We start from the raw sequence: 13,578 nt of genomic DNA, 5'->3' as shown, positions 1-13,578 counted from the left end.
ACATGTGTTCCCTAGGGAGGGTTGATAAAATGCTGGCTACATCGAAAAAAGTACCTGCCCCAAGTTTAGACAAAATCCAACTAAGTAGTACAATGACTGATTTTTTTTTTTTACACCTACAAAGAATAAAAACAAAACATTCAGAAAGAAAATTATTGAGAACAAAAGTGATTTCTCTAATGAGCAGCATGGATTTTGGAGTTGCCAGGGTGTCTAAACTACTCCCCACCAAAGGTTAATGGCAGCTTACTGGGCTCCACCCCAGATCAGCAGCAGCGCAGCACAGACGGCAGAGCAGTGCTCCTCTCTCAGGGAAGCTTTGATTGCAATGTTTGCATTGAGGCTGTTTGGATTTGCCATGTCAGTACCAGCATAACCTTCCTCCTTCTTCCTCCTCCTCCCCCTCGGCACCGGGAAAAGCCGTGCTCATGAGTTGCCCTTTGCTGCCCTCTGCCCTCGCGGAGCCGCTTTCTCAGTGAAATGTGATTCTCTGCGCTTCCTGTGAGAGCCCCAGCAGCCGGAATCTCTCGGCTGGAGGAGTGGCAAAGTAGGTTTTCTGCTCCTCCGAGTACCTTTCCTTCACTTCAATGATGTCCCTGTAGCGGCCGTCCTGCCAGTGGAAATTGAACTGCTCGAGCAGCTCAATCCTCTTCTCCTCGGAGCTCACACAGTCCACAGGGGGGGGCTGCTCCAGGAACGGCACCTGGATGCCCGGGAAGAGCAGCAGAGCTCGGATAGCAAACCAGCCACCGTACTTGGGATGGATACAAACGCCAAAGATCTTCTGGAACAAAAAAAAAACATCCAGGCTGCCTTACTTTGTGTGTAATCAAGGCTAGAGTTCAAAGCATCCATCAGATGCTTCTCTCTCTCCCAACCTTCTCTTGGAGAGCTGTACAGAGCAGAAAGGAAAACTTTCCTGAGCGTGTGGCTCAAAGCATTGCATTTCAGTCCCGCTTTCCTGTGCCCACACACACTTCCCTGGAATGTGGAGAGAGGTTCCTTTCTGCAAATCTATTACAGAAATTAACCACAGAGCATTTCCCCCCCAGTTTGTAATGCTCTAAGCAACAGGTTTTCCTTTACACTGCCATTTATTCTTCTATCTAAGTAGGTTTAACAGATCAAGATATTTCTCTCCATGACATCTCCCTACTACCCTGAAGAATCTTGGAAGCTTCCAATTCCCACCTGAAACATTTTATGAACCTATATGTGCTCTGGACTTTGTAGCTTCCTGCAAGATGAACTAGTGACTAGTGAGCAAACAATCATTGTACAGTTCAATGTTTGCAGTCCAATGGTTCTTCCCAGACTGTGTTTCTGCCTCACCTTTTTCCCCCAAGGATCAAGCTTCACATCCTTCCTTTGGTAGTAATATGCAGCTCCAGCAACGTGGGCAGCTGTCTGTGCCAGGAACTTGGGCTTTCGGCTCGGCAGCAGCTCGTAATCAAACATGATATCCACCCTCTGGTCAGGGAATTTCTGGGAAAATATGAAAACATCAGCCCAGGCTCATGGAAAAAGCCTTGCCACTCCAGAACTGCTGGATGGCAGCAAATCAGGCACATGTGAAGCCTGCAGAGTCCCGCATCCTGCTGCTGAATTCTGTCAGCAGGTTGGAGGCTGTGGGCATTCAGCCTGTGCCTGCAGAGCTCCCTCACAGCTGTGAGATGTAATCCAGAGGCAGAACACGCAGGTAAAGCACCCAAAGCCTGCTAATGCTCCCTCCTTCAGGAATAATGCTTCACCCTCCCAAAGAGCAGGGCAGGAGCCTGCAGGGCTTTGTCTGCTGCTCAACCCACCTGGTTATGTGCCACAGCACTGCATGGAATGGGGATTTCAGCTTCTTACCTCCTTCACACGTGATAAATGATGGGAAACACACTGATCCACAGGATCCCTGATTATTTTTAACCGTTCTTTGCTCACAAAAGGCTTAAGGGCCTTGTCGAACATGGACGGCGTGCTGAGGACCACGAAGGCCAGCGTGTCATCTGGGTAGGGGAGGTGGAAGGCTGGCGGGAGAACAGCATTGTACCACCCAACCTTGGCAAAGAAACACAAATTTCCATTAGAACACAGACACCACTCTAGTGGACATGCAGGAATGTAAAAATGTGGAAATAACTGCAGCCCCCTTCATTTGCAACCCAGCTGGGCAACCTGCCCAGGGCCTTCCTTTCAAACCAAGTTGTTTTGCACACCAGGATTCACAGTTTGGGGAAGCTGTGCTGTGAGCTGTGAGATAAGAATCACACACAGCATTCAGCTCCAGTCTGCCCTTTATCCAGCTCTGCTCAGAAACCTAGAGGGAAGTATGAGCAATCAGTCTTGCCAATGCAAATCAGATTGGGTCAGATAAAGCTTTTATAGGTTTGATTTTTTTTCTCTCTTATCTTGTGCCAGAAAGAAACTGGTGGTTCTGTTTTGTGTGACAAGTTGAATGTTTTACTACTTCTGCAGGAAACACTTGTGTGGAATGAAGGATGTGAAGCTCTTGGCAGTGCTAAGCCCCCCCCAAAAACGTTTGTTATCAGCAGCACGAGGATTATGACACAGCCACATTTGGATATTTGATTCCAGGGCTGGACACAGTCCAGAAACGAGAGATCAAGCCAGGGCAGCAAGAAGCATGACCAGGACAGGGCTCAGAACTGCAACTGCCAAGTGCAGGAGGAAATGGCCAAACCCCCTGCACCCCACTCCTGATGCCCTGCACAGTAACATCAGTCTTTTCATAGGTTATGACAACTCCCTCCCTCCTGGGGTGCCACAAGGCCAGGTCTAACAGTCAGAGAGATGCTGAGCAATGGAACAGTAAGTTTGAAAATGAAATGTACTGGTTATTCTAAATAATCAGTGAAATTACTCTTGTGGTGACTCTGCAGCTGGCAATGGCAGCAAGACTGCCCATGAGGAAACTCAGAACAAAAATTAGATTCACTATGAAGTTTACATTCTGATATGAACCTCTAAGTTTAATCAGTTTTGGGGCTCTGAAGGTGCTGAATTGAGATGTTACAAGGAATTAGAGAGCTGTGAATCTAAGCTTTGCTGGTTTCCCAGTGAACATCAGTCAGTGCACCAGGGTTGGCTGTGGCAGAATGAAATCTGGAGAGAGCTAGAGGGCCAAAAGGTTTTCCCATCTCGTAGCTACAGTCTTTATCTGGGTTCTGCCCTGAATTCTGCTGATATGTTCTAGGCAAGCAGCACTGAGTTTTCCAAATTCTGGAGGCACTTATCTCATTACTTCTCTCACCACTTCATTGCCTTGTACTTTTTATGCAAACAAGATCACAGCAGGAAATAAAAATATTTCAGGTGACAGATACAACACTCCCCGAGGGAAGGGCACGTTTATTGCAGACTGATTTGTATTCGATGTTGCAGATTGATTTACCGCTGATTGTCCCGGGGCAGGTAAGGAAGGAGCCCCTGCATTTACAGCCGCACAGGGCACAGCGGCAGAGGCTGCAGGGGCCACGGGCAGAACAGAGGTCAGAGGAGCCATGGGGTGGTCAGCACTTCCACAGACAGGTGCTCCCACGCTCAGCTAAAATATAACCTTGCCCGGAGGACTTTGCCGCCTGCCGGGGCAGATGTGTCATTGCGAAACCCCGACCCCGCGGGTCAGGGGCCCGCACCGAGGGCCGGAGCAGCCGCTGCCGCTGCGGTCACCTTGCCCCGCGCTGCCGGGCGGGCCGGCCGGACCCCGCGCTGCGCATCGACCCGCGCCGGCCGCAGCGGCTCCGCGGGGGCGAGTCCGGCCCCGCTCGGCCGAGGGGCGCCCCGAGCTCCCCGGGGCACCGACCCCTGGCGCCCCCGGCCCCTGCGCGGCCCCGGGTCCCGCCCCGCGCTCCCTCAGCTCCCGCAGCTCGCGGGCAGTGACGTCGTGTCCGTGACGTCACGCTGACGTCATTACCTTTAAGGCGTGCGCCTCGAGGCCGAGCGGACCCAGCGTGCTGCGGAGTTGCTCCGCCACGCGCCGCTCCATGGCGGCGGCGGCGCCGCGCGGGGCATCACGGGAGCGGTAGTTCCGGCCCGGCGGGACCCCCGGCGCGCATCCCAGTGTCTCCTAGGAGACGGCGCGGCGCGCAAAGAACTGCGGGAGTTGTAGTGCGCGGTGTCTTCCCCTCCGCTCCGGCTCCCCCGGAGAGGACTCCGTGTCCCAGCATGCTCAGCCAGCGCAGTCCGGCCGGGTCGCCTCGCTGTTCCCGCCTTGTGCCCCGCCAGGGATTAGGCCTCTTTTCCTGGCCTCATGCTGTGTGGGAAAGCCCCACCTGTGCCTGTGAGAGGGTGCTGCTCGCTGAAACAGTGAGGCCTCTGTGCTGGCAATCCTCTCTCCTTCCCCTTCTGAAAGTACACGTTCTTTGCAGATTCTGTGTTGCTTACCACTTGCCACACTGGAGACTGAGCCTCAGATTTGGATCTCCTTACCCTAATCTTTATAGCTGCTTATCGCAAGCTTTATAGTATTAGTGCAATGCTCTCCAGCCTGTAGTCCTGGGTTTTAGGACGCCAAATGTCCAAGGTCTTGGGGACAGAACTACCGCAGATATTCAAATTTACTGCTTTGGGGAGTTTCCTTATATATTCTAGTACCCCGAGAGTTCCTCCTTATTATATCCATGCCTTCTCTACTGGGGGGGCAGATGGATCCTGTCAGTCATGTTTAGAATTACAGTTTATTGTTTCCAGATCTCCCTGTATTTCCAGCTTGTGAAGTTGCACTAGACCACTAACTATGTTCTTTCTTGGACTAAATTGTAAGTAATCCTCGTACAAAATCTATTTCTGCCCATATCATTGAATATCTCAGTCTGTGAATAGACTAAAACAGGAGAAAGAGCTCCAGCAGGAGCAGATCCATAAGCTATGAAGCAGTGAAAGTAAAGGCAGTGGAACTAAAGCACTGATAGCTGCAAGAGCCTCTTACACAGATCACTTCTTGTCTAGGTTTCTGAAGTCCTGCTGAAGAAAAAAGAAACTGAGTGTAGCCTGGCACAAGGTTGCTCCATCTCCCTGCTCAAGAAAGAGAAAGAGCTGGATATAAGGCAGAAATGCTTTGCATCTTAGATGCTGGAAGTAAGAGGGTTTTGCCTATGTTGGTATGTTATTTGTCCAGCTCCCTTCCTCTTCTCAGTTCTGAGATTTTTCTGAAGGGCTTAATGCTGTGCTTGATCAGAGGCTGCCTCTGGAAAACACTTGGAAGTAGTTGTCCCCTGTATTTCAGGTGAGGGGCCACAAAGCTCAGTCTAATAGAGCACAATCTTACAGTTTGTACACACCAGGAGGAGGGGACACCCCTTGAGGGAATTTGGGGGTGCCCAGGAGCGCTCACGCTGCAGGAGCCAGCGCAGCTCCCGGTGTCAGGCAGAGCAGCTGCCTGGGAGCTGCAGGAATGTGTCACAGGAGGGTGCTGCTGGCTGGCGGCTGCTCCGAGCTCTGCAGGACAGCTCGTGCTGTGCAAATCGCTGGATTGGCAAGCTCAGAGATGCTGGGGACTGATCTCTCATCCTGCTGTTGTCCTGTGGAGCACAGCTCATTTCCAGGTGTGGCTCCGGCTTTACTGATGCAGAAGGAAACAGATTTGCCAGCTCTGTGAGTGGGCTCTTCCCTTTCAATCCTGAACTGACAAGGCTTGAGGCAGGTTTGACTTCAGTGTGTGCCCTCTCCCGGAGCTGATCTTAAGCTAAGTGCAGGAAGGGTGTTCAGTCCTTCTGAGGCAGCTCATGAAGGGAAGGGCTGACAGCACTGGGACTGCCAGAGTTCATTTGGACCATGCTCTCAATTGCACAGGTGATTTTTGGGGTTGTCCTGTGCAGAGCCAGGAGTTGGACTTGACAATCCTTGTGGGTCCCTGTCACAGCATATGCCACAGTCAAAATGGCCACAATACACAGAATGTCACCATACTGCACCATACCCCATTAGAAGGCTTCACAGATTCTGCCATTTATTGCCCTTCAGTCCAGCCTTTTATTCCCCTCATTTAGTATGCCTTACACCTGTGTGCCCTCTGTACCCTGTGTGACTGGTCAGTAACCTCAGCCCTCCATATCTCATTGCCTTCAGTGCTGGTCACCTGTCCTGCACAGCTGTAGCCACAGGGGATGAGGCTCAGCTGCAGCCCCACTCCCAGTTACCACAAGCTGGGTGCCTACAGGTCCCTCCCAGGACAGGATATTCTGTGATCCTAAAGGCAGCCCCTTACTGAGATGTTTGTATCCTGAGGGTTGGCATCATCTGCTCGTTCCACGTGGGCTGGAGGATGGTACCTGCTGTTCCTTCACATCTGTCCTTGGAGCTGTTCCCTGAGCCACCTCATCATCTGCCTTGTTTAACCAGGAGTGTTACTATCTCCCACCCAGGCCCTCTGTCAGGGCAGTCTCCTTGTTGCTGTTTGGACAATACTTTACTTGCACTTAGCTGCAATGACTGAAATAATTGGTGAGTTTAAGACGAGGCGCTCATTTGAAATGCCTGAGCTCTAATCCCTTCCCAGTTTTCCCATCCCTCACATTCCTTTCTCCCCAGCTGGTGGGAACTGGCTTTGTTTGTGCCTCAAACCTCTGATAGCTTGGGCCTTGCTCTCCCCCACCCCCTCTACCAAGGCTCTGCCCTGCTCCCTGGAGAGAAATGAGTGACATCTCAGCTTCCTTGTTGAAGATCCTTGGATCTTTTTGGCTCTGTTTCATTGTCCCCTCTGCCCAACCCCAGCTGCCCTCAGACAGCTGCCAGATGTCTGAACTGTCACAGGTCTGGCTGAGAGTTCATGTCACTGCTTCCATTCTCTCCCCCCTGACAGCTTTGTGCTACAGCAAAACAGCATCCAGAGAATATGGCTCACTTCCCTGGGGGAAGGCAACCATGTGTCTGTGAGGTGTCTGTGTCTCAGGTATGGCTTTGTGGTTTGTTCTATTATTAGGAAAAACCACAACATTTTCATTCATCCCCCTCAGGCTAATGCTGCCATGCCGTGGCACACAGTGTGATTTGGTGTTATCATGAAGCATTCATACAAAAAGGATCATTAGATCTCATTGCTCTCCACAATAGTAAATGACAAAGACACAATGTTGTACTGATTGTAACAGAAGGGATTTTCCTTCTGCTTTCCATCCATAGCTCTTGAAACCTTTTCCTGACCCTGGCAAGGAACAATTGCTCTGCATTAGGTAGGAACCTAATGAGAGAGAGAGAGACTCACACAAATTGTTTGAACAGTCAGGACAATTTGGTAACTGAAATGGAGTCAAAGGACATCTTAATTCCTTGTCAGTTTTTCTGATCTTTCTAGCTCTTGACCACAAGCATATAAATGTCTATTTTTATTAGTAGGGAAGTATTGGTGAACACTGAGTCTGGAAGTAAATGTAGATTCATTATTAAGTTTTCTTTGATAAAAAACATTGTATCAGCTTGGTGAGATGGTTTCAATAATGCAACTTCATTGCAATTCTCCAGTAATTAAATATTGATTCCCTATTTCTTTCTATAAAAGCCTAATGCCTTCCCTTATTATGTCACCCTCCCACCTGTTAAGCTCTGATTTCATGAGACGTTGTCTGTGCTGTCAACATCAGCTTAAACTGTTCCAATCTCTCTGCATTTTCCTGCCCTGGCCTCACAGCACATTGCCTCCCAAATATCTGCCACAGCAGTTGTTGGTGTGCTGTAAATCTGATCAGGGAGCCGAGCTGGTTCTAACAAGTGCGTCATTGTTTGGGCTTTTTTGTTGGTTTTTTTTTTTTTTCCCCTGAAGTGGTGTGCTTCACAGTGCTGCTGCAGGAAAAAATTGTGCTGGCACATTTGAGAGAACAATGTGGTCAGGGCTAGGTGGGGAGGCAGAGGTTCTGCTGCCAGCCCATTCACCTCTGAAAACACAACTGAATTGCTCAGCAGAGCTGCCTTCTGCTGCATGAGGCACAGCTCATGGAAACCCCCCCAAAGTGGTGCCACCCCATCCTCACCCCAGTAACTGCTCCAGCAGGCATTGCCAAGTGTCAGGGACTGTCACTGCTATCCTTCAGTCTCTGATCTGAAAGATCAAGTGCGAAGTCTCTTCTGGAAGGATGTAACATCCATGGCACCTGCAGGGAAAGAAGAGATCACAGGAATGGTTTTACACTTACTCCAACGTTACTAACAGTCTGGGATGTGCTTTCCAGCCTGTGATTTAGAGATCTCGTGGTAAGGTCAGGTGTCCTGTTGTCCCTTTCCAGCACAAACTGACCCCTCTATGGGAAGGGTTCGGCATTGTGGCTGTGACTCAGAGCAGAAATGAGGTGGCTGATTGATTCCTCGTGGTTTAAACCTGAACAATGTGGAGCTGGCTGGAGTTATTGGTGCCACAGAGAGGTGAATTCCAATGTCTGAACATTTTTGCCAATATGTTCTCCTGCCTGTCATGGAACCTGTTTTTTGCTGCCTTGTCCTACTGCTTGTAGCCATGTAAGAATAAGAAAACGCTATTAAATTGGAATAACTGCAGTTTCTCTAAGTGTCACAAAAGGTAGGCAAAGGATGCTTAGACTCAGCAAGTCTATCCTTGAAATTTTAGCCTAATCTTCTGGGTTTTTTTCATTTCTTTTAGAGAGAAGCAAGAACTTGCTGAGATAGGCAATGTGGTTCTCTCCATCTTTGGCTGAGGTTCCTACCCCAGACACTTCAGCTCCAAGGATCTTTCCAGTGCCATGGAGATGGAGGTGCCTGCAGGTAAGTGTGGCTGGATCCTGCACCCTCAGCATCTTAAGAACCTGGAAGGGTTTTCTGCTGTGCTGTGGATGACAAAGCTCTGCTGCTCAGGGCATTCCAGATGTCATACAGATGAGAGGCTCCTGCTGGGCCCAGTTTTACTGGTAGGGCTGAATATCAGGTGCCTAAAGGCAGGAAGATGGCACAGTTTGGAGTAGTGGCCTAGCACTCAGGCCAGATTTCAAACTTAGTTCTGAGAGCAGCATTGCTATGCCAAGACAGAGGTAACATGTGTGTGCCTGTCTGTTCTTTCATCCTCCCTCCCCATGTAGTGTCAGGATAATGAAAAGCTGCATGTGAGGGCCAATTATGATACTTATCACTTCCTCTTGACAGTGCCAAGATACCATTTTTTAATGTGGCTCCATTTTTGTTTTGGTGCTGACACACAGCCAGTGAGAAGGTGAAAATTGCTCACTTCAAGAAGTCTTGCCTCTCAGCCTCTTCATCCTTTTGGATTTATGCCTTGCTTTTAGGATATAAAACCCCCTTGTGTTTGCATTAACACTTAGCATTAAAAGAAATCAGGAACAAAGGGCTAACGTTCCTTTAAAATAAAAAAATTCATGCCCTACTTTAGTAAGGTGCTTAAGATTCTTGTGAATGGAGGCTGTAAGGCATATTAAACTGCCCTGTGTGCTGTTTTTCCAATTTACTAATCCTGCTGATTCAGACTTTACTAGCAAACCTGCTACAATTAACTGCTTTGTAGGTGCAGTTGTGACATGTCAGGTTGCTATTAGGGCAGGGCCTGAAGAGCCTGCACGTCCCATCAAAGGGTTAAGCTTTTCTCTAACATTTATTCTGAGGCACATGCCAGGTGGGGACTCTTATACAGAGTTTACTGATCAGACGTTCAAGCAAAGCCCCTCATTTAATAATAAACAGCTCATTGCCTGTTGCTGTACTATTGTAGCAAGAATTTGTACATGGTAGCATCAGAACCCTGCAGGGCTTTTCATGGCAGGGGCACCCAGGAGCAGCTTGCCAGCCTAGGACACTTGGAACCACGGGCACCTCTATTTATTTGGGTTTACATGGCTTGTGAGGATGCTCATTGGTGTTTCTGTTTCAGTGGGAGATAAATGAGGATGTTTTTAATAGGGTTTGAGACAATTGCAGAGCACACTGAAGCAGCAGTGCTGGAGGGGATAGACACAGACTGCTGCTGTGCTCAGGTCTGGCACATGGGGTGAGAAGGCTGGGGAAGGATAATTCTTTGGTGTAGATTGTACATGTGTCTCCAGGCTGTGTTTGGAGCTGGTGCTGGAGAAGTGGCTGGAAATAGCTGGAGTGATGATCTCAGCAATGACCTGCCTGGGCTGGAGCTGCATGACCTTTAATGTTAACTAAAAGATGCACTCTTTGCTTTTGGGAACAACTAAAACATGGAAAAGGATCTTGGCTTCCCTGGGTGGGCAAACTCTTCTTCACTTGTTTGTGCCCTGGATTTTCCACAAGTGGAAGCTGTGAGGTGTGGGGCTGATCCAAGGGGGGCAGCTCCAGGAAGGGAAACAGCCATTCTGAGAATCATTCACAGACTGCCCAGTCCCACACTCTGCCAGAGACCTGAGCTGCTGTTTGCTATCTCATGTCCCCTTGTTCAGACCTGCCCCTTCCACCCTTTCTGTGTGCTCTGCTCTTTCTCTGCAGGGGACAGGCACTGGTGCAGGGCCTGATTTGTGATTTGTCAATCAGCTTTGGCAGCTGCCAGCTGGCTTGCAGAGAGAGATGCTGTGGTGCTTGGCTACAGTGGGGGTGTCCCTCCAAGGTCAGAGGATTCCTAGCTGCAGTCCTCTGCTTCAGCCCTCTCCTATGGGATGGAATGTGTGATCCTGTCCTCTGAGCTCTCACTTGGTGAGAACAACCAGAACAAATGGAGAGAATTTAGTGTATTTTCTCTACTAATGCCTTCAAATGTTTAGGTTATTTTCTCCCAGCTATACAGTAAGTTTTGTGTTATGTTGGGCTGTGCTTACACTGTTGGCTATGTAAAGCTCTGGGATGTAGAGCTGAGCTTGGATTGTTCCTTTTAGGGAGACTATGCACAGCAGGAACAGAACAGATATAGAATGACCATAGATTTACCCTGTCACGACCCAATATGGAGCAGCTGACTTGACAAGTGCTGGTAAAATGCTTCCTCTTGTGTGCCACAAAACAGGTGGAGAAATGTTGTTATTTGAACAGAAAATTCCATGACGCTCACAAGGGGGAGGTTGCTGGTTTGTTTTATGAGAATAGAGTGCCACAGTGGCAGAAAAGGGCTCTGTGAAATTTCCTTATGTGGTTTGAATTTTTTTTATTCCATTTCCCTCTGAGATAACTTAATTTTATAATTGCTGTCTGTTGAAGGAGAAGGGAAGAGGTGAATGAATGACGCCAGCTTAGACTCTGTAAAACAAAGGAAACTCTTTTCCCAGTGCTTCTCTAAGTCCTTTGTGAAAGCAGGTTCTCTTTCTGCTAGACAGCCACAAATAGTTTTGTCCACAATTTCCTTCCACCTAAAAATATTAAGATCCTTTTGAAAAAGTGGCCAAAATTTCTCATCCTGCCCTTAAGATTATCAGAAGGGAAATGGAAGCAATTATCTGTGTTTATTTGTCTGTGTGATCAGAAGGCATAGCCAGTACTAGTGCAAAGGAGCACTTTGCTAATTTTGCAGTTGTCCCCAGTAAAAACTCTTCTCAGTCAGAGTCAAATGAGTGTCCAAATCTGGCTGAAAGTCATGTTCAAGAACCCATGAATCTTGTCCTGTTCCAAGCAGAACATGTAATTCAGCATTGAAAGCTTCAGGAGTCTGGGCATAACAGCAAATTTTGAAGAAAACACTGATCAGAGCTGACTGATCATCCCTCTTCCTACTGGTCCCAGGAAATACCAGTGAAAGGAAACACTCCAGTGCTTGTGAGAGTCATCCTGTGGCAGCTGATGTGTACTTCTGAAAGGGAGAGAGGATTAGAACAGGGGAGGAGAGAAGTTACCCTGCGGGAGATTGTCAACAGATGTTCCATTGTAGTTCAAAGAGAGCTAGCAAAAGGCTTCTGCTGCAGGGATATATTAATTCTGGGCAGTTCATCACAGGGAGACCTGTTTTATGACTGGGAGGATACCTCTGGTAGCTAATTTAGCTCTTTATTTGATCTGAGGGTGGGGAATCTGGTCTACCTGTAAACAGAGAGGGAGCTGAACAGTAGGAACAAACATGTACTTGTTTTCTTGCAGCTGTGACCACTGTCAGTCTGATCAAGATCAAGCTGGTTTTGTGGTTCAGGGGGTTATTTGGCTGATGGGTCATTGAATAGGAAAAATATTACAGAGGAACTGAGGCTAACCATTGTTAAACTGCTGGGGCATGTGAAGCAGACCTGTGCTGAGTGTGTCTTTCAAGTGCACTCATTGGACAGGAAGTGGGAACAAACCAAGGAAGACAGGGCAAGCTGTCAGGCAGATGAATAAATCGATCCCTTTGTATTTAAAATGCACAAGATTATCAACCTATCTATGCTTCCTTCATGTAGTAGTTAATGATTTCTTATAAAACCTTACCAATGTTGCAGGATTAACTGATGGGGGATCTAGTTCACAAGGTTTCTATCAAGAACACAATTAGAAGGTCCTTTTCTGGGAGCTTTTAAGTGCTTTATCTTCTGACATTGTTTGAAGTTGTGCTCTGGATGAAGGTTGATTTTTTTCAGGTCTGTGAGGAAACATGACCCCTTTGGTATTAGAGTGAGGAAGAGTCTTCATTCAAATGTGTTTGGGTGGGGAACTTTGAAGCCCATCATTACATTACAAAGTTCTGGGAGATTAAAACAAACCAAACCACAAAAAATTTTGGGAAACTGCTGGGAGACCTTTATACTTGCAGTCATGGTCTTCCAGCTTTGCTTATCACTTTGGTATGTATCAGTAGGACTGAAAATTTGGCTGTTTTATGGACAGTAAGTGCATGATTTTTGTTTTCTTTGTGGGGGATGGAAAGGAATTATTGGATATAAGATTCCGGTCTTGCTTCTGCTATGCAGTGAAGCAGAGGTAGCAAGTACATGAATGTCATGGGCAGAGGCTCAGGAGGTGCACTTAGAAAAACTGTCCCCCTTTCCCCATGACAAATCCACATTTATACTGATTTGATGTAGTTATACAAAATTAAGTATAAATACTGTGGAGGTAAGCAGCCTCCTGTTTCCTTCACAGGTGTCTGGGAAATGACAGTAGGCATTTCTGTTCTCCCCTGGGAATAAGAAGAACACTGGCAGGTAAAATCTTTCAGGTTCTGCATCATTTCATAGTCTTCATTACTGAAAATTTACTCCCTGGCTTGCTTCTGTACTCCTGCTCCCTGGATCAGTGGAAAGCCTTTTTCATTCTGCTTTAAGTGGTAGCAAGCACATGAGGCTGACTGTTATCCATGGGAAATCCTTATGGGATGATCTGTCTTACAAGACCCACACACTGCCTTGTCCACTCCAGTGCTCCTCATGGCAGTTTCTGTCCCTGAACACCCTCTGTAGGCTTATTCACAGACTTGCAGTGTGACATGATGGTTTAACACAGTGTGTAAAGCTAAAATCCAGACACTGAGACATGAAGGACAACTGAGTGGGCAGAGAAATGGCACAGAGCACAGGTGGCCCTGCCCAGGGCACAGCAGCTCTAGGATTGTCACTTTTCAGCTTCTCAGATCCCCTTCCCCTCAAAACATGAGTCTGGAGAGAGGAGGGAAGGTCAGAGGAGGCAGATGGGTCTCAAACTCTGGTTTTCTTTTACCTGTGGTTCTTTCCTTTCTATTTAACATTAAACCCAAGTGATTAG

At 48.0% G+C, this 13,578-nt stretch overlaps 1 protein-coding gene across 2 annotated transcripts; it reads right to left on the bottom strand.

The window, feature by feature from the left end:
* Positions 1-393: 393 nt before the first annotated feature.
* Positions 394-4,007, bottom strand: MMACHC (metabolism of cobalamin associated C). 2 transcript variants are annotated; one of them, XM_054285829.1, is made up of 4 exons: positions 3,926-4,007; positions 1,855-2,049; positions 1,333-1,485; positions 394-784 (listed from the first exon to the last, which is right to left on the bottom strand). In XM_054285829.1, the coding sequence occupies exons 1-4, from the start codon at positions 3,995-3,997 to the stop codon at positions 473-475; spliced, it is 732 nt and encodes a 243-aa protein (XP_054141804.1). In that variant the 5' UTR covers positions 3,998-4,007; the 3' UTR covers positions 394-472. The 2 variants fall into 2 exon arrangements, with proteins under 2 accessions (XP_054141804.1, XP_054141805.1); XM_054285830.1 differs by having other exon boundaries at positions 394-781.
* Positions 4,008-13,578: the final 9,571 nt, after the last annotated feature.

Source organism: Melozone crissalis, unplaced genomic scaffold, assembly GCF_028551555.1.
Source record: "Melozone crissalis strain CALT ecotype California unplaced genomic scaffold, PUWL_Pcris_2 ptg000045l_1, whole genome shotgun sequence".
NCBI lineage: Eukaryota > Metazoa > Chordata > Aves > Passeriformes > Passerellidae > Melozone > Melozone crissalis.
This window is presented reverse-complemented; position numbering and strand designations above follow the sequence as displayed.